At 35.2% G+C, this 20,903-nt stretch overlaps 1 protein-coding gene and 2 pseudogenes across 1 annotated transcript; 2 read left to right on the top strand and 1 right to left on the bottom strand.

The window, feature by feature from the left end:
• The first annotated feature begins 5,275 nt into the window (after positions 1-5,275).
• Positions 5,276-7,399, top strand: LOC120255639 (DNA-directed RNA polymerase subunit beta-like). Its single transcript, XM_039263421.1, is given in 2 exon segments — positions 5,276-5,284; positions 5,435-7,399. Coding segments are annotated over 2 exon segments (1,974 nt in total).
• Positions 7,400-14,256: 6,857 nt separating this feature from the next.
• Positions 14,257-16,287, top strand: LOC120255638 (annotated as a pseudogene).
• An 8-nt stretch (positions 16,288-16,295) lies between these two features.
• Positions 16,296-20,324, bottom strand: LOC120255637 (annotated as a pseudogene).
• Positions 20,325-20,903: the final 579 nt, after the last annotated feature.

Raw genomic sequence — 20,903 nt, 5'->3', positions numbered from 1 at the left:
CTAAAGCCTAAGCCAATATCATGTTTTAATTCCCAAATTCACCCACAATTGTTCTTCTACCAAGGGGATCCTTGCTCGAGGCTTTCCCTCTCATTGGTATTTGCTATCTTTATTTGTTTATGTGGTGTCTTTTAGCTTGTTTCTTTATTTTCTTATTTTACAACTGAACAATCATAACTATTTGGTAGATTAGATAGTGTAGTCAAAGAGGAAGTAATGGTAGCTCTTAGGACCTCAGGGAATACAACCCTCTCATGCTCGAGGGAGAGGATTATTAGTTGATGATCTGTGCACTTCTAGCCAGTGATCGATGTGCTTATTTTCTAACGACACATCCCACGATCATTAGAAAACATCCGCTCAACACTAGCTGTTGCAACTTGTATAACCAATGCAAACTCAATAAGGAAATAAATGAGTGGAAAAATAACACATTTACCTAATTTTCATGTGCTGCATATCATAAATGAAAATGACAAGTTGATCCTCAAGTATCATGCATTCAGTTATAGTAAAGTCTTCAAGATAAAATTTTGTAATACGAAGTAGCTTATGGATGTTGAATTTGGAGAGAATGAGTCCCTTGGATCAATTCATGACATGAGAAGAAATAACTCTGTGCTACCTTCTGGGAATAGGTTTTGCATTTTTTGTGTAATCATATCAATAACCTGACATTGCAGCAATAATAAAATCACAAATATTAGTAAAATAATAAATTAATGAAATTTACAAAAACATAATAATTATAGAAAATACTAACGTCGCAAAACATTTCGACACGATAATGGTGAAAATAAGTAATGACCCCCCTCCCCCTAATCTATAAGGACCATGGATTAGTATATTATCTTCCATATTAGACACCAGTATTGAGTGCTCCTTACAAAAAGGGCTAAATTTTTTTTCAAAATATGCCTCTCATCCTGTCTTCCTAAAGTCTTGAAGCCGAGCCCTCACAACTTCAATCAAATGCATAGTATGAATAATTTTTTTTATCTTTTTATTGTAAGGCAAGTGATAACTTATTTGTTATCCCCAACAAACACTTCCTCAAATACATCACAAACATAAATTGATGATTCTCCATTTTTTAATCAAACTTGCCACTATACCTCTATTATCATTAGAAGGACAATCATCATGCACATTTTGGAGTACCTCTAACACTAAACTCCACATTAAAATTAGCTGGACAATGGTAGTGTAATGAGATCCCAAACGAGTATCCCTTGGTCTTGCTTAGTTGGATTCTTTTTTTTCCTTTGCTAGTGGCTATCTCTACATTCTCTAATTGCTTAACCAAGCTACCATGTTGATGTCGCCAAAGTAGATCTCTCCTTTTGCATGATCCTTGGACACATTAACAATCATAGAAACATATTGAAATAAATCACTCATAATTTAATTGTCTTTAGCAACTGCAATAATCAATAATTGAAGCTGATGACCAATATGATGGATATGCATTGCCTATGGATTTCCTCTTAGGATAGGTACCTTCAAACCATTAAATTTACTTTGTACATGTGAAGCCCCATCATATCCTTGTCCCCTCAACCTTGAAAGAGATAACCCTTATTTTGAAAATAGACAATTAATGGTATTCTTTAATGAAATGGCTAAGGTATCCGGCACATGAACCATAGCAAGGAATTGATCTATCACATATCAATTCTTATTCACATACCACAGAACAACTCCCATTTTGCTATTTTATTGACACATCTCTGGCCTCATCAATCATAAGGAAAAAATAGTTATGTCCAATATCATCAATAATGCAACACGTAATCTCTGCTGCACAAGAATTTGCTAACTCTTTTTTCATCTTTAGGGAAGTCATTTGATTGTTTCCAGGAGAATTTTGACCCACTACCCTAAAAACCTTATCATTTTGTAGGCTATACTACTCTAGCAACTCAAATTGCCCTTGTTCAATGATCTAGAGGACCCATCATGTACATGGAAATGCAAATCTTGCTTCAGTTGAAAATGTGTCACATCCAAAACAGTCATTAAACGAGTAAGGTATTCAACCTCCATCTAATGTGAATGTGTAGCTAATTGGTGTGACACGGTTTGCATTTGATTTTCAAAACTCTACTATCATACTCTTGCATCATTATCCACACTGTTCACAATATCAACATGCTCTATGAATTTTTCTAAAACATTTTTTCAATTATTGAACCCTATTTTAGTGAATGCATGATTGAGTCAGCAAGTGCACGGGTCGTCAAGTAATACTCTGTGCGTGACACAGGGGTCGCATTCCCTAGGGTCCCAAGAGCTGCTATTACTTCCCCCTAGACGACACTATCTAGTCTACCAAATATAGGACTAAAATAAGATAAGGAAAATAACAAGGAGAAAACTATAAACACATGGACTAAGGCTCACAACATAAACATACTAAGGAAGCAGGTAACAATGAAAGTGCGAGGTCCCCGGGCGAGGATCTCCTCGGGACTACTAAAGCTAGATGGATGTTAGAATTACAAAGGCAGCGGTGGTTGGACCAAGAGACATCCAAAAATAGATCACCCTGATAGTCACGGCGGTAATCCCTAATCCAATAAGAGTATTGGCTTGGAATCTCTTCCGACCATATTCTCCTATGATCGCATTACAAGTAGGGAGATCTCAAATTAAGGCCGAAACTCAACCTAGGTACAACCCTAATATTTGGAGGGGTATGAAATACCCAATGGTCATGGTGTATTCATACATGTATCCCTTCCAAGCAAGGTGTGTCGAGTACAAGGGCGATGGTCTCGCACCAAATACAACCTAGAAGTTGGATCACAGAGTTCTCATGCAAAACAACACATCAAAAAACACCAAGCAAGGATCACAAACCACACAAATACCATAAATGTAAATCAAGCATCCAAAGAAGCAAGTTTGTCCCAAGGTTCACCGGATGCCCGGTGACCTTGCGAGTCTAGTTCATCATCAACAAAGGAGCAAGTGTAGGAGATAAGAGATACAAAGAAAGGCTCATAACAAACTCCCCTACGATGAAAACTAGAAGGTGGTGATGAGAACTCGTTGGATCCGCGCCGGCGAGCTCCTAGATCGTTTTCCTTGAGTGTAACCTTTTTCTCCCTTCGATTTGCCCCTCAGATCTGTCTTCTTCCGCAGCCTTGAAGCTCTAGAAAATGATCGTGGAGAGTGGTGGCCAAAAGTCCCCCAAATGATGCCCTAATAAAGCTTTTGTATGCCCAGATCCCAATGGGTAAACGGGTCAGTATACCAGCCGTATGCCGACCCCTCGGGATATCCAGTTTTCTGCTGAGAAGCCCGTGATGAGCTACAGTAACTGCTACAGTGGAACTACTACGGTACTGTTCTACAGTAATCCCCGGCTCGGAAATGACGTTTTGATGCCGAATTCATCCCCAATCGCGTCGCCAAGTCCCCAGGGCTTCTACTAGGCCTGAAATGTAAAAATAACCCAATTTAGACCAAAAAGGGCATCGATTCAACAAATACTGTAAAGAATAATACAAAACAAATACATGCGAAATATGTACTTTTAGACGTTTATCAATGCATCTTTTCTTATTTAATTGCCTTTGCTTGGTGTGAAAAGATAACACCAAAACCAAATTGTTGCATCTTTGGTCACATTGTACTCCAACCATGGATTTTTAAATTAAGCATCCATAATCTTTTTTGTGGAAAGTTGTGGCCATTTGATTGACTTGGGCCTTTAGTTAAATATTCCCTTCTAACTTAGTCTCTAATCCCAACATAATAGTCTTTAATCAGCTTTCGTAATCCTGGATCACTAACAATATCATTCAAATTGAGATTCATATGAGTGTTTTTCTCACTTGATTTATAGCCCAATGGTGCTTTTGAAGAATTTGATGACACTTCACTTTGTGGTCATTTAATTAAAAATTTATCCATGGACACTTGGCTATAAAAGTGTATAATGCTATCCAAAGACCAAAGTAAACATTTATTAATATAGGATTTAGATAATGTGATAATTGAAAATATAGAATGGAATTTTGTGCACCATAACTTATCTAAAAGGTTCTTTAGTCATTCAAATAATAGAAAATGACAATCATCAGATTATTTCAAAAAACTTTCAACTAATTTCCAAATCAATCATACTTAAGATTTTAGCATCAATTCATACACAATATTTCACTTTTAATCTAACTTAATATAATTATCTACCATAAAATAGAATAGACAACTCTCTAATGTATGAATGACTGATATTTCATCAATCATATAGCTAACAATTCAACAAATTGAAAGTACTTAATAAAAATGATACACTAGTTTGTGTCCACATTTGTATGTAGTTGGTACTCATTCATTTAGGAAGGGCTTCTTGATTCTCAAACTTTGAGCTCAAAGACCCATTAATATAATTACCTAATCATGTAATCAATTAAAACTCAATGCTAATGAGGAAATCTTATGATTCTATAATTTTGTATTACAAAATTTTCATTCATTCATTCATTGCTGATGTATAATGTATGTACAAATTTTAGCCAGTATTAGATTTTGACCTATACATTTTCATTAAATAAATTAATGAAGTTGAATGATATTGCTAGTATTGTGTTAACTATTATCACACATCACTAGAGCTCTAGGAATTTCTATGGTTTTTGGAGAAAAAGTAAACCACAAAACTTGAGTATATTTTAATATGCCCTTAATTAAGTTTTAGGTGTTGTAGATTAGGAGTATAAGACATATTAGATCTGTCTTGTGTAAATGGGCATGGTTTCCTCAAAGCCAAATCTGCAAGGGAGGTGGTTGTCAAGTTTGATGCTAGTATCTTGCCCTACTTCTCTTTTAAGACTTTAAGTAATCAAGTTTAATTGGATGATTGTATTTGATAAGTGTATAATTTAAGATAATTTTATACTATTTTATGTACTTAATTGGCATGTATTAGGGCGTTTCTTTGGATGACAACACTGAACATGGTGTAAAATGTGATTTTAGGTGATGTGCAGTGCATAATGAGGGAAGGGAATTAAAAGAAGCAACATTGAGCCAAAACAAAGAAGATAGAGCTCTATCAACATCAAGAACAAGGGGACATGCCACATAGAATACCTTACGACACCTTTATAGCCACGCTTATGTCCTCAAGCCTTATCCAGAGAACCTTGTGAGCATACTTATGATCATAAGTTGCCAGACAGAGGGACTTAGGGTAGGACTTAAGCCCGTAAGCCGGACCATAAGGCCCATCCAGAGGAGTTTATTGGGAGCACATACACCCGTAATGAAAACCGTAAGTGCCATTCAGAGAAGTTTATGGTCTAGCACTTATGGCTATAAGTTGGACCATAACGTCAAGACTGAAAACCTTAAGGATAGACCTTATTAGCGTAAGATGCTTATAAGGCATGTGATCCATCATCTCCACCTCCTTATGTCCTAGTTCTTAGTGGATCTATTACAGGAACAATTAGGATTCACTCCTATTCATTTAGAAAATGGAGGAACTATATGTGGGACAATCAGGCATAAATTGATACTGAATCCTTAAAATTTGGTAACTTCAACTTCATTAACAACCACTTATGAATCGTTTTTTGGCCTACACCCTTTATCTCAAGTTTTGGATCGGACTAATCCATTGACCCAAATTGCTCATGGGCGTAGGTTGAGTTATTTGGGTCCTGGGGGGTTGACAGGGCGAACTGCTAGTTTTCGGATACGAGATATCCACCCTAGTCACTATGGACGTATTTGCCCAATTGATACGTCTGAAGGAATCAATGTTGGACTTATTGGATCTTTAGCTATTCATGTAAGGATTGGTCATTGGGGATCTATAGAGAGTCCCTTTTATGAAATATCTGAGAGATCAAAAAAGGCACAGATGATTTATTTATCGCCAAGTAGAGACGAATATTATATGGTAGCAGCAGGAAATTCTTTGGCCTTGAACCGGGGTATTCAAGAAGAACAGGTTGTGCCAGCTCGATACCGTCAAGAATTCCTAACTATTGCATGGGAACAGATTCATCTTAGAAGCATCTTTCCCTTCCAATATTTTTCTATTGGAGCTTCTCTGATTCCTTTTATTGAGCATAATGATGCAAATCGAGCTTTAATGAGTTCTAATATGCAACGCCAAGCAGTTCCGCTTTCTCGATCGGAAAAGTGTATTGTTGGAACTGGACTGGAACGTCAAACGGCTCTAGATTCTGGGGTTTCAGCTATAGCCGAACGGGAGGGAAAGATCATTTATACTGATACTCACAAGATCATTTTCTCAAGTAATGGAGACACTATGAGCATTCCATTAGTTATGTATCAACGTTCTAACAAAAATACATGTATGCATCAAAAACCTCAGGTTCCGAGGGGTAAATGCATTAAAAAGGGACAAATTTTAGCAGACGGTGCGACTACAGTTGGTGGGGAACTCGCTTTAGGAAAAAACGTATTAGTAGCTCATATGCCATGGGAAGGTTACAATTCTGAAGACGCAGTACTAATTAGTGAACGTTTAGTATATGAAGATATTTATACTTCTTTTTACATTCGGAAATATGAAATTCAGACTCATGTGACAAGCCAAGGTCCTGAAAGAATCACTAAGGAAATACCACATTTAGAGGATCGCTTACTCCGCAATTTAGACAGAAATGGAATTGTGATGCTTGGATCTTGGATAGAAACAGGTGATATTTTAGTAGGTAAATTAACGCCTCAGACAGCGACCGAATCGTCGTATGCTCCGGAAGATAGATTATTACGAGCCATACTCGGCATTCAGGTATCCACTGCAAAAGAAACTTCTCTAAAATTATCTATAGGTGGAAGGGGCCGAGTTATTGATGTGAGATGGATTCAGAAAAGGGGTGGTTCCATTTATAATCCAGAGATGATTCGTGTATATATTTCACAAAAACGTGAAATCAGAGTAGGTGATAAAGTAGCCGGAAGACATGGGAATAAAGGTATCATTTCCAAAATTTTGCCTAGGCAAGATATGCCCTATTTGCAAGATGGAACACCTGTTGATATGGTCTTCAACCCATTAGGAGTACCCTCACGAATGAATGTAGGACAGATATTTGAATGCTCACTCGGGTTAGCGGGGGATCTGCTAAAAAGACATTATAGAATAGCACCTTTTGATGAGAGATATGAGCAAGAGGCTTCGAGAAAACTAGTGTTTTCTGAATTATATTCAGCCAGTAAGCAAACAAAAAATCCATGGGTATTTGAACCCGAGTATCCGGGAAAAAGCAGAATATTTGATGGAAGAACAGGGGATCCTTTTGAACAACCTGTTCAAATAGGAAAACACTATATCTTGAAATTAATATATCAAGTTGATGATAAAATCCATGGGCATTCCTGTGGGCATTACGCACTTGTAACACAATAGCCACTTAAAGGAAGGGCCAAGCAAAGGGGATAATGAGGGATTAAGTGTTGCTTATATTTTACAAGAGATTCTTATTTATAAATCTGACCATATTAGAGCTCAACAAGAGGTACTTAGTGCTATAATTATTGGAGGAACAGTACCCAACCCTGAAGATACTCCAAAATCTTTTCGATTGCTCAGTTCAAAACTGATAAGTGCTATATTATACATTATATCTATCATATTTAGTACTTAACTGGTCCATAAGAGTGTGTTTTTACTGATAAATGGTACTTAGTCGTTTCATTATTTCTCTTAGGACAAAGGAAGCACAACAAAAACCAAAGAAAAGAAATCAGGAGTAAAACGGTACCAAAAGAAACAAACCAAGAAATACACGGGCAAGGTACATGGCCGTATACTAGCCCATGTGAACTTTGGCAGAAGAGGAGCTAGAGAAACACACAAAAACCGTGCACATGCCCATGTACTCTCTAATTATCCTCCTACCGAGAAGAACACAACCTTGTAGATGAAGAACAGAATGGTGTATATTCAGAAGGTTTCAGAGTATGTTCTAGACAAGAACATAGGTAGAAGTAAAGAACATGGCTGTGCAACTCAAGAGATAAAGTGAAGATTCATCCTTAGAGATACATGACTAGATGAAGCGATACACGGCCATGCATAACCATAAGTGTACCTCTGTGATGAGGGCTTTTAAGGCATCCTGAGAGTTACACGGGTAAGATACACACCCGTGTACTTTCCCGTGTACCGATCGGATTCCTAGAAATATAAATAGAAGTTTTTAAGGGTTTTGGGGATCCAATATTTGACCTAATTTCAAGGGAAAGAGCTGAGGACTATTGGCTAGAGTTTGAAGGAGCTTCCAAGGTATCATGAAGGAGGTTGAAGGAGACACCAAAATGATGATCCATTGGTGACGATATCGGCTCACATCTACTCCAACATTGAAGACATTGAGAGGGGGTTTTCTTTTCATGGATATAGTTCTAGAGATTGATTTCCATTTTGTAGAGATGAACATTGGCCCCATGGAAGACTAATTTCCTTGGGTTTCTAGATTGATGTAGCTTAGGAATACTTTTACTTTGATATTGCTTTTTAATATAGATTGTCTTCAACTTTTCAAATTCACCTATGTTTATCATTGTTGGTTTTGCGTATCGAGAGAGGAACTCCCTTTATATTTTCACATTACGTATTAAGAGATCCATGTGAGGAGATCAAACATAGATGAATAGGTATCACTGATGTGCGCTAGAGATAGTTAGGGCATCAAGTATCTTTCGATTAGAATTATGGTAGTTTATCTCAAATTCTTTACATAGAATTCCAAAACCTCTATGTAATTGTGTGAAGGTAAGTTTAGGAGAGAACCGTTTCTACCGTAACATGAGATAAGGCACTAAGGAGTCTTGAGAGAGCACTTAGTATAATTTTGAATTCCTTTGATTTGATTAAGCTAAAAGTTTATCTATATTGAATTGCAATTACATCATTTACTAATTTCCCATGTGAAGTCATATACGGGGACCATTTTCACCCATTACTTCTAGTTCTTAGCACCTTTGATTTTGTCTTTTACTTCTTTTATTGCTCTTGTCTTTGGAAATTGACTTTGTATTTGATTAGTAGTTAGCTAATGAAGATAGAGATAGTACTAGTACTATCTAGTCCCTGTGGATTCGACCTTGCTTTTATTCCATGGCATTACTTCATTTGACATGTACACTTGCATGCGTTTCACACTTAATCAAGAACTATGATCATTGGCTCTGGAACTAAATCTTTTTCTGATATCTGAAAATAATTTCTATATTAATAGGAAGGAAGCTTGATCTAAATGGTACATTATTTCTATTCTATAATTGACCAAAGTAAACATTAATGACTTCAAATTGGACCAATTTCTCCTCAACAAAAAAGGGCTTAGGCTACCAAAATACTAGCTAATGGAGATATAATTTGTGAGGTGACAAAACAGTATACTTTTCATTACAAAACCAATAAACTAGGAAAAGATGGATTGTTTTGTGAAAGAATCGCAAGACCTATAAAAAGTGGAATTTTTTCTTATGGAAATTATCAAGTAATTAGGGTTGAAAAAGAAGACCAAAGTTTTGTGACTAATGTAGGGTGGAGTTTGTTGATTCTCTCATACAAAGATATCAAATGTGATACATCAAACTTACATGCCCGATGACTCATGTGTGGTATTCGAAATGTCTTCCTAGTTATATCATGAATCTTTTAGATAAACCCCTTAAGGAATTGGAACACCTAGTATACTTTGATGTGTGATTCGATCAAAATTTTCATTTTATAGATTCAAAAACTATCATCCTATTCAATCTTATTATTGTGATTTTCCCATTCTGACATGTGTCTTGAAAAGACTAAAATGAAGTTCAGAATGTTGGATGTATTCAATACTTCCAAAAAAACAACTAAAGGGAAATTGATCTATGGTCAATTCCCGTAACAGATAAAGAGGAATTACTAGTTATACCTCGTGAAAACAAAATACTTTCTTCATGGAATTAACTATTCTATTTCTTTGAGATAGTGACTCTGTTGAAGCAAGTAAATATGGCATGGTTACAAGAGTTTATATATCCCATATGTGGTTCAAAGGATATTGTGGTATAAGTATGACCATCGTGGTAAGTAGATATCTAAAGATTGAACAGGATGATATATAGACAAGTAAATCCTATATGAGTCACAAAGTAGTCTTATACTTTAAGGGATTCCGCATGTGAGGGAAAGTAGACTAAATAATTTCACATTTTCCTTGTTTGTCATAAATTAAGTAATTTAGCAACTCAAAGTCAAAAGAAGAATGAATTAATGAAAAGTTAGTCCTCTCTGTCAAATTGAGTTAGGAGTAGCCTTTGCAGGGTCTTATTGAACTTTAAAAGAACCTCTCTTCCTTTATTTGGTATAACTACTTAAGTCAGATGAGAGGAAAGCTTCACTTTCAATTTTTAAAGGGGGGAACCTAATTTTATAGGAACCTATCTTGATTTTTCTTTTGCTGGGCCCCTATCAGAAAACAACCTTTCTTATGATTACAAGGTTCATTTGAGTATGAAATCCAATTCTAAGACTACAACATCCCACTTTTTTACTACTCAAAGCTTAGTGACATTTGAAATCAAGAAATCTTGATAGGTAAAATTGTCAATTTGAATTAGCCAATTTGAATTTGCAAACTATTCTAAATAATTCATCGGTAGAATTGATAAGTCCTTGTGTAATAGTAATACAAAGTATTCTTTTCTTACATAGAGCATTACTTTTCTCAGGTTTTATTGCTTATGCATCTGTATTTGTATTCTTTTGCGCTTGTAGAGTTGTGGAGACAATTATGAAAGAAAGAAACCAAAAGTAGATCGTGGATGCAATTTGTTGATGAAATCTTGGAGTGAACAAACGTAAAGACAGAAGTTGTGCTCAAAGACATGTGAGTGTGTGCCAAGCTCCGTTGTGCTCGAGTGAACATGCAAATTGGAGGGGCACAAAGGCAGTCATGCTAATGTGTTCTGACTTGTGCAACACTAGTAAGATCTTCGTCAATTATGATTTTATTGAAGATGCAACCCAATCTACTGCATGGATGTGTGCCCATTCATGTGGCATCGATGAAAAGTGTGGTTTTGGGAGCATTCTGGTGAAGTACTGTAGTGGTTTATTGTACTAAAACACTGTATCCCACTGTAGTGGTTACTGTTCACAGCGCGCTAAAAATTCAATTCCTAGAGATTCACACTGGCGTGTGGAAATTCCACATGCCCGTGTGGATGCCCGATTCCAGCCCTATTTAAATCTTGATTTGAGGTGTTTTGAAGAATTTTTTTCCCATCTTTTCCCCAACTTTAGAGGCGCTCACGGCTAGGGTTTGGGAAGGCTTTGGCAAGGTTTTTGGAGTGGTTCTACGGCCTTCAATACCGTGTTCCTTCGGAAGATAGTTATTGGGGGAGCTTTCATCTGCATCGATTCGGCGAGGTGTGCCCTAGGCTTGGCGAGGGAACCTTTGGAGAAGACGAGGCTACTCTACAAAATCATCGATACGGACTACAAGGAGGTTTTACTTATGGATTGCATGTTTTTACTTTCGATTTCATTATTGATTGTATCTTGCTCCATGGAGAGCTAAACACCTAGTGGGTGCTTGGACTTGTAAACCCTAGGATGATTTTGTTTCATTGACCTTTCATTATGTTTTCTTTAATTGACGTTCTAATTGATTTCCAATCTTTAATGCTTGTTGAAGTGATTCTTCCTTAGAGTGACACTAGGTTTGAGAATCCATCTTGGTAATCCTTGTAAATTAGTGACACACCATGAGGGTTAGACAAGGCTAGATTGGAGAGGGTTGAGAGGATGAGTCTAGAGGTAGCGGAATGTCACCTTTCCCTTCCAGTGTGATTTATCCTACCTCCGTGTTCCAAGAGTTCTTTGTGGTCACTATAGAGTGAAGTGCTAAGAGAAGAACTTTGCTGGGGCTTAGTTGCACAAGCAACAGAGTGAAGTGTTAAAGTAATCCTTAGTGTTGGGGCTTAATTGTGACTTGGGATCTTTCTCCTGGACCAAAGGGTTAGATCTAGATTAGGGAATAGGGTTTATTACTTAGAGTCCCTAGAGCTTCTTGCAACCCCACACAGTGTGAGGCGTCGAGAGCATTCACTTCCACTGGGGCATAGTGTAGGGTTAGTCACAATTGACCTTAGGTTTGGGACAGTTTGTTGAAGGATTTTCATGACTCATTAAACATCAGTTAGGAGATATAATGATCAGTCTTGCACTTGAAGCAATAGTCCTAGGGTGAGCAATATCCGAGTGCCCCACTTTCTATCTATTGCCTCTCATATCATTTTATTGCGTCTCCTTCTTATTCTTTTTATTTCTATTTGCATTGATATTGTTCACACCACTTTGAATCGTCTTCACCATAGTTAAATAACAATTCTTGTGTTTCTGATCACTATTCCATGTGGATACGACTACCCACTCACCAGGGTATTTTATTACTTCGACATCCCATGCACTTGAGGTACACACTCGCAAGTGGTGTGTCAAGAATGGAAGGAATTAAAAAATGAGGAGGTGAATGAAATTTTAAATGAATGGAAAGATAGAAAAATTAGAAGAAGAAAGGATTTTTTGGTTAAATGGATGGAATTAGCTAAATATTTTATTAGAACAAATGTAGAACCAAAACGGATGGTTTTGTGCCTATTACCAATTCTTTCTTTCTAGTTGAGACCAATCATTCATATAGTTGGAGGTACACTAATGAGTTTAGATATTAATGAACTCTATATAAGAGTTATCTATTTGAATAATACTTTTACTGATTTATTGGCAACAAGTAGATCTATTCTAGGTTAATTAGTAATATGTTAGGAGATATTGTTACAATAAGCCATGGATGCACTTCTTGATAATGGGATCCTTGGGCAACACATGAAAGATGGTTATAAGAAAGTTTTCAGGTCATTTCATATGTAATTGAAGGGGAAGAGGGAAAATTTAGTAAGACTCTCCTTGGCAAATAGGTTGATTGTTTGAGGCCTTCTATTATAGTTGTGGATCCTTTACTTTCATTACATTAATGTTGATTACCTCGCGAAAATAGCAATAGAGCTTTTCTAAACATTTCTAATTCATGGTCTAATTAAACAACACGTCGCTTCTAACATAGCAATTGCAAAAAGTAAAATTTAGGAAAAGAAATTGATTGTATCAGAAATACTTCCAGAAGTTCTGCGGTAGCATCCTATATCATTGAATATAGCACTTGCACTACATAGATTGGTAATACATACATTCCAATTCATTTTATTAGAGTAACATGCTATTTGTTAACATCCATTAATTTGGGGAGGGTTCAACGCAAATTTGATGGGGATCAAATGGATGTTTATCTACCTTTATCTTTGGAAGATCAAGCGGAGAGTCATTTACTTATGTTTTCACATATGAATCTCTTATCTCCAGCTATTGGGGATCCCATTTTTGTACCAACACAAGATATGTTTATTGGGCTCTATGTATTAATGATCTGGAATCATAAAGGTATTTGTACAAATAGGTTGCAGAAATTCGCAAGATTAAATAGTTACACTAACAAGTATAACTATTTGAAAATGAAAGTGACATATTGTTGCAATTCCTATGATGCACTTGGAGCTTATCAGCAAAAATGAATCAACTTAGATGGTTTTTGTGGCTCCGATATTTACTAGATCAACGTGTCATTGGATAAAGTGAAGTTCCCAACAAAATTCAATATGAATCCTTGGGTACTTATCATGAGATTTATAGGCCCTATCTAATTGTAAGAAGTAATAAAAAAATTCGTTGGATATACATTCAAACCACCATTGGTAATATTTCTTTTTATCAAGAAATAGAAGAAGCCTATTCATACATTATTTAAACTAATAAAATAAATTCGATTACGAAATATCCTTGCTTTGGGAATTCGAGAATTTTGATTAAAAAAAATCAACAACGACTAGAATGTCCATGTAAATCAAGATTAGGGGAAAGAAGTTTTCGAATTATTGACTTGGCCCATTGTTGAATCCTATTAAGAATAATATGGGGGTATTTATGATAGAACAGGCTAATATGGCATTTTACAATAAAGTGATAGATGGAACTGATATGAAAAGACCTATTAGCAGATTAATAGATCATTTCATAATGTGATATACATCACATATCCTCGATCAATCAAAGATTTTGGGTTTCCAGCAAGCCACTGCGAAGTCTATTTCATTGGGGATTGATGATATTTTAATAATACCTTCTAAGGAATGGTTAGTCCAAGACATTGAATGCCAACTTTTTTATTTTGGAAAACCACTAATGTTGAGATTGGACATGTTAATCGATTCATAACTTTTCAATTACGCCCAATATATATTCAAGCCCCTTTTAAATGTAGAAGTACATGCTGGATTTGTTAATTATGTTATGGTCGAAGTCCCACTCATGGTGACCTGGTTGAATTGGGAGAAGCCGTAGGTATTATTGCGAGTCAATCAATTGGGGAACCGGGGACTCAACTAACATTAAGAACTTTTCATACTGGTGGTGTATTTACAGGCGGTACTGCCGAACATGTACGAGCTCCTTCCAGTGGAAAAATAAAATTCAATGAGGATTTGGTTCATCGCACACGTACCCGTCATGGACATCCTGCTTTTTTATGCTCTATAGACTTGTATGTAACTCTTGAGGGTCGGGATATTATACATAATCTGAATATTCCGCCAAAAGGTTTGATTTTAGTTCAAAATGGTCAATATGTGGAATCAGAACAATTGATTGCCGAGATTCGTGCCGGAGCATTCACTTTAAATTTTAAAGAGAGGGTCCGAAAGCATATTTATTCTGAATCAGAGGGAGAAATGCACTGGAGTATCAATGTATACCATGCACCCGAATACCCATATGGTAATATTCATTTATTACCAAAAACAAGTCATTTATGGATATTAGCAGGAACGTCACGTAGATCCAGTATAGTGTCTTTTTCGCTCCACAAGGATCAAGATCAAATGAATGTTCATTCTTTTTCTGTCGAAGAAAAATATATCTATATCTTTGACCTTTCAATGACTAATCATCGAGTAAAACATAAATTGTTGGATACTTCTGATAAAAAAAATAGAGAAATTCTTGAATATCCAATATCTGATCGAATCATATCCAATGGTCATTGGGATTTCATATCTCCTTCTATTCTTCAAGAGAATTTGGATTTCTTGGCGAAAAGGCGAAGAAATAGATTCATCATCCCATTACAATATGATCAAGAACGAGAGAAAGAACTAATACCCTGTTTTGATATTTCTATTGAAATACCTATAAATGGTATTTTACGTGGAAATAGTATTCTTGCTTATTTCGATGATCCAGTATATAGAAGAAACAGTTCAGGAATTACTAAATATGGGACCGTAGAGGTAGATTCAATTGTAAAAAAGGAAGATTTGATTGAGTATCGAGGAACAAAAGAATTTAACCAAATACAAATAAAAGTAGATCGCTTTTTTTTCATTCCCGAAGAGGTGCATATCTTACCTGGATCTTCGTCCATAATGGTCCGGAACAATAGTCTCATTGGAGTACATACACGACTCACTTTAAATACAAGAAGCAAAATAGGCGGATTAGTCCGAGTAGAGAGAAAAAAAAAAAGTATTGAACTGAAAATCTTTTCTGGAAATATCCATTTCCCTGGAGAGACAGATAAGATATCCAGGTACAGCGGCATCTTGATACCACCGGGAACAGGGAAGAAAAATTTTAATGAATCAAAAAAGAATTGAAAAATTGGATTATCACACCCACCAAGAAAAAATATTTTGTTTCAGTTTGACATGTAGTCACATATGAAATAAATAATTGATTGCATAAATTTAGCAACACTTTTTCCTCAGGACCTCTTACAAGAAAAAGATAATGTCCAACTTAGGGTTGTCAATTATATCTATATGGAAATAGCAAGTCAATTTCTGAGATTTATCATGAAAGTAGTTAATTAGTTTCGACTAGCTTAGTATTGAATTAAAACCAAGAAAAAAATTGATTCCACAGAAGAGGTTTAGAGTTCCTTTATTTAGGTAAGAACAAATGATCTAATTCGTGATTTCATAAGAAATGATTAAATCAGGCCCACTATTTTTTATGCCATGAAAAGGAATGATACGGGGATTTTGGGATTGATTCCCAATAATGGATTAAATAGCACCGATATCAACCCTTTATTTTCTAAGTTGAAGATTCAATCACTTACCAAAGACCAAGAAACTATCGGCATGGATAACTTGTTGAATTGAAATAAAGAATGCCAATCTTTCATAATTTTTCTGGCTACTTATTTCATGGCTTTCGTTTGAGCTGCAAATCTCTCTCTGGAAACAAAGATACCCACATTAATACCATGTCATATTCCAGCATTGAATAAATTAGCGGATAAAAATATTTGTTTACCCATAATGGAAATTACATGTGTAATACCCTGAACCTGTGGATAACTGTTAAAAAATATATTCATGGTATTACTACAGTTGCAGTAAGATTTTTCTACAGAGTAATCTTGTTGAGAACCCCCAAGTGGAAAGAATAAGGACCTAAATGTGAAAGTTTATAAAAGATTTTGGGTTAAAGAGTAATAGAAAAAGGATTGATATGAAATGTTTATAGAAACTAAGGACTGAAAGGTAAGATGGAAGGGATCTTTTTTAAATACTGTGTTATAATTTAGGGACTGTTGGATAGTTTACAAAAGATCTTTTGGTAATATTATTTCATTATTCAGGGACCATTGGTGAACTTTTCAGGAATCTTTTTGTAAGAGATTTTATTTTTAGGGACTAAAAATGAATTTCGGCTGAAAACATAAGTTAGAGAAAAATCTAGAGATTGATGGTTTGTTCATCTACTTCTCCTTCATCCTGCTATAATAACTCCGAGAGAAAAAAATCAATGAAGAAATGAGAAGAAAAATGGGAGATTTGAGGTGGAGGATTGGAGATCACCGGAGGAAGCTTGCCGGAGAGATGACCTTGCTTTGTAAGAGTTTTTCTTCGCGTATTTTTCATGAATGAATGTATGTATGCATGTATATATGTGTATTTGGTCGATTTGATAAAGAAAAATGATGGATTTGAGTAGAAAAACATGTTTAATTATTGTAGATGATGAGTGTTTGAAATTGTTTTGAGAAACCCCTGTAAACATGATAAAATTGCTTGAAATGGAGGAAGAGATTTTCGGTTTTACTGTAGCATTACTGTAACACCGAGATTAGGATTTAGCTTGGTTAATTAAGTTGATGATGATGATGATTAAGATGTTAATGATGATGGTTGGATTGGAATTAGTTGGGTTTAGCCAAATTGATTTGATTGGATCAAACCAAGTTGGAATTGAATTGATTGAGATGGGTTTAATTTGGTTGAGTGGGCTTGATCAAATCAAGTGAAGAGAATTTGTTTTGATTTAGTCAAGTTCATTAAATGGATTGGAGTTGAGTTTGGATGAAAATTGGAGTGGTTGGGTTCAATTGAATTGATTTTAGTCTAAGTTTGATCAAATCAAGTTGAGTGTGGTTGGACTTGAATTGTTTGGTTAAATTGAGTGGGTTAAGACTGATTTGGGCTTGGTTTGGATGTTGGGCTAAGGATTTGGGCTAAACCAATTCAAGGAAAATTTGGGTTCGGTTGAACCAAGATGGTTCTACAGATTTTGTACAAAAATTGGAGTTCGTTCAAGGCTGGTTGGCTAGATTGAGGTTGGTTCAGTGAAATTGAGTTTGGTTCAGTGAATTTGAGCTTGGTTCAGTAGAATTGAGGTTGGTTCAGAATGGTCTAGCCTAAATTGGGTTTATTTAAATGCAATTGGAGACCGGTTTAATTATCCAAGGTCGTGTTTTAACTGATTGGAGTGAGTGGGCCCAATTAGACAGTCGGTTATTGATTTTATATATTTTCTTTTGGGTTCAATTATGTTTTTAGTTGTCGTATTTATGTATTTTATTCTGTTATCATGTTAGGTGTTAATTAGGCTTGGGAGGGAGTTCTAGGTCTAGCAAGAAACCCAAGGGAAACCAGGTGAGTTGATAGTGGCTATTATTTAAATTATTGGACAATTATTATTATTTTGGAAATAATTATTTAATTATTATTATTATTTTGAAATAATTATTTAATGACTAGTATTTTGGAAATGATGGTTTAATTATTTTATTTTATTATGTTTAATTGCGTATACTGTTGAAATATACTTATATTTATTATTATTTATTTGCCGTTGATGTGTCATGACGTTCGTATTGATATACATGATTTTGTATAATTATACATATTTTTAAATAGTAAAAATACATGTATATATGATTTAATTATTTAGTTCATGTGTTTATTTTTTATGGTTACATATGCTTTGATTTTGAGTGATTTGTGAAACCATGTGAGCATATTAAAATGTTTTATTGGCATTGTTTGTGGAGTTGGTTTTCATTCCCTGTATAGGAATGGTATCATGGATATGGACTTTAGTGGTTTATGCATTGTTATACTTTTGGCATTGGCTTTGTGGAAAATAATGTTTATTTCCGAGATGTGAACGCTTGTCATGGATAAGGATCCTGTGATATGATTTATACCGATTGTATTATTGCTATATCTATATGATGGTTTGGATGATGACGGCAGGCTAAGGCCCGACTACTACAGTAGTGGGTTCCCACGGGTCAGCCTTTAGAGGTGGCGTGGTGGACCTTAGTGTTGTTTTGTCCAGATCAGGTGAGAGCGTAGAGCCCTGATTGGATGATACATCGGGATCCTGGGGTCACCACACGGGACCGGTGGGCCAACGTCAAGGTTATGAAGACCTTGGCGGCTCCCAACCTAGTCGTGACGACGGCTAAGTCGGGGAGAGTTTTCGGGCTATGGATTTGAGGACGGTTTTTATATTACTTGTTATTTTGAATTGTGATGAGGGGGCGACGCCCAGCTGTTACTCTTAGGAGGGCAGTCTCTCACAATAATTTGCATTTTTGGAAAAATTGATTTAATGTTGATTTGTGATGAAATTAAGTTTCAAAAGCTCTTTAAAGTTGTATTTTACCAATATTTTGGTCTTTATGTAAGTTTTGAAATAATTTGTTAAAATTGATCTTTATATGCTTTATGTACACTACATTTACTTATTTAAAATTATTGAGCCACTATCGACCAACTGAACGTGCTATAGTTGCAGGAGCAGGACCCTAGTAGATCACTGTTCGACTATAGAGCTAGTCAGGGTTGAGTCCAAGATTGAAGTGAGTCACATACCTTTCTTTCTATTTGTTATTGTCGTGATCTTGTAGTGGTTGTACCCGCAAATTTGAGTAATTATATTTGTTGTATTTATTTATTTGAATCCTGTAGTTGGTGTAAAGTTGTAAATTGTGATTTGTAAGTCTAATTTGGTTCCTGAGAGGTGTCAGGTTTCCAGTTAAAATGGATTTTTAACTGATGGGTGCCACATTTACCTCGGTAGAACGGGTGGGTGTGACAACATTAGTCGAAATATAAGCTGAAATGTCTCCAGATTGAGTCTCAACTATTAGTGAAGCGGTCATACTTCCTTCACCTAAACGAGAACTTGATTTAGTAGCTCTTTCCAAAAGGCATGAATGCAAATAATAGACATCCCCCATATAAGCTTCACAATTGGGTTCTTCCTAATAAAAGAGACATTTGATGATAACCTTCTACTTTTTTGGAAGGATCATCATAAATTATCAAAGTATAAGGTACAAGACAGTGCATAAAATATTCAGCTAAATGCAGTCCTATATAAGGTACAAGATATTTTAAAAATAGTGGGTGAATCTGTTTTTTTGGCTACCACAATAGTGTATTCCATTGCCCTCACTCTTGGAAGGTAGTTACTATCTGAGCCACCAAAGAGGCTTTTTGATAAATAGCTAAATAAACACATGTTCCATTTTGTGCCCTTTGATTGAGAATTGTATAAGTGGATACTGCTATTTTGTCGTTCTACCCATCTCTAATAATTAAATCTCATTGACCACGTCCTATAGGGATCATAGAATCAATGTCAATAGGCCCTTTTTGAAAAGGCTCATATGCAAATCATCTTGAAATAGTTTTTGTAATTTTCTAATCGTTATATCTAAGAGTATCCATTAATTCGATACTCATTTGCTTCTCTTTCCACTTTGACTAAGCAATCTCGGGCTCTTTTGAGTTGTTTAATGCTCTTTTTATGCAATTCTTCCAAATTTTGAATAGTACTCAAGATCCTTTGTTTTCCGATTATGTAGTAAATTATTTAATGAAAGTAGATTATTTTACTATTATATTAATTTTACAATTTCCATGATCTCTTCCCGAACCAAACATGAATCTTTCAATTCATTTGGCTCTCACGCTCAATTATTTATTTTATGGGCATTGCCATATAATGTAATGAGCCTGCCCCACCTTTTCTGCTCGTATTCATCGAAACTCACACAAGACCAGAATAGAATATTATAGTAAAAAGACTCTTCCGAAGAGACAAAAAAATTTATAATTTCAGCAAAGTTGTTTCTTTTATTTGATTTCTTCTTTATTTAATTTCAAATACAAATAAAAAAATATATAAAAATATATAATAATCAAATAGATATTTATAGAATATCTAAAATAAAATATTGAATTTAATTAGTTAACTTTAACTATTTTATTTATTATAATTATTTATTATTTTCATTATTATTTATTATTTTAATATTTTTTTTAATTAAATATTAAAAATAAAAATTCCTTTATAATTTTTCCCTTTCTTCAAATCCAAAAAAATTCTTCTTTTTTTATACATAGGTCGTCGATTTGGCATTGGATAAAAAGAGGTAAGGTGCCCCTTTTTTTTAGTCAATTTTTACTAGGAACTAGTAAATGGTTCAAATCGTTTTATC

The sequence above is a fragment of the Dioscorea cayenensis genome, unplaced genomic scaffold, assembly GCF_009730915.1.
Source record: "Dioscorea cayenensis subsp. rotundata cultivar TDr96_F1 unplaced genomic scaffold, TDr96_F1_v2_PseudoChromosome.rev07_lg8_w22 25.fasta BLBR01001116.1, whole genome shotgun sequence".
Classification (NCBI taxonomy): domain Eukaryota; kingdom Viridiplantae; phylum Streptophyta; class Magnoliopsida; order Dioscoreales; family Dioscoreaceae; genus Dioscorea; species Dioscorea cayenensis.
Note: the sequence above shows the minus strand (reverse complement) of the source record. Positions and strands in the feature narration are given on the sequence as shown.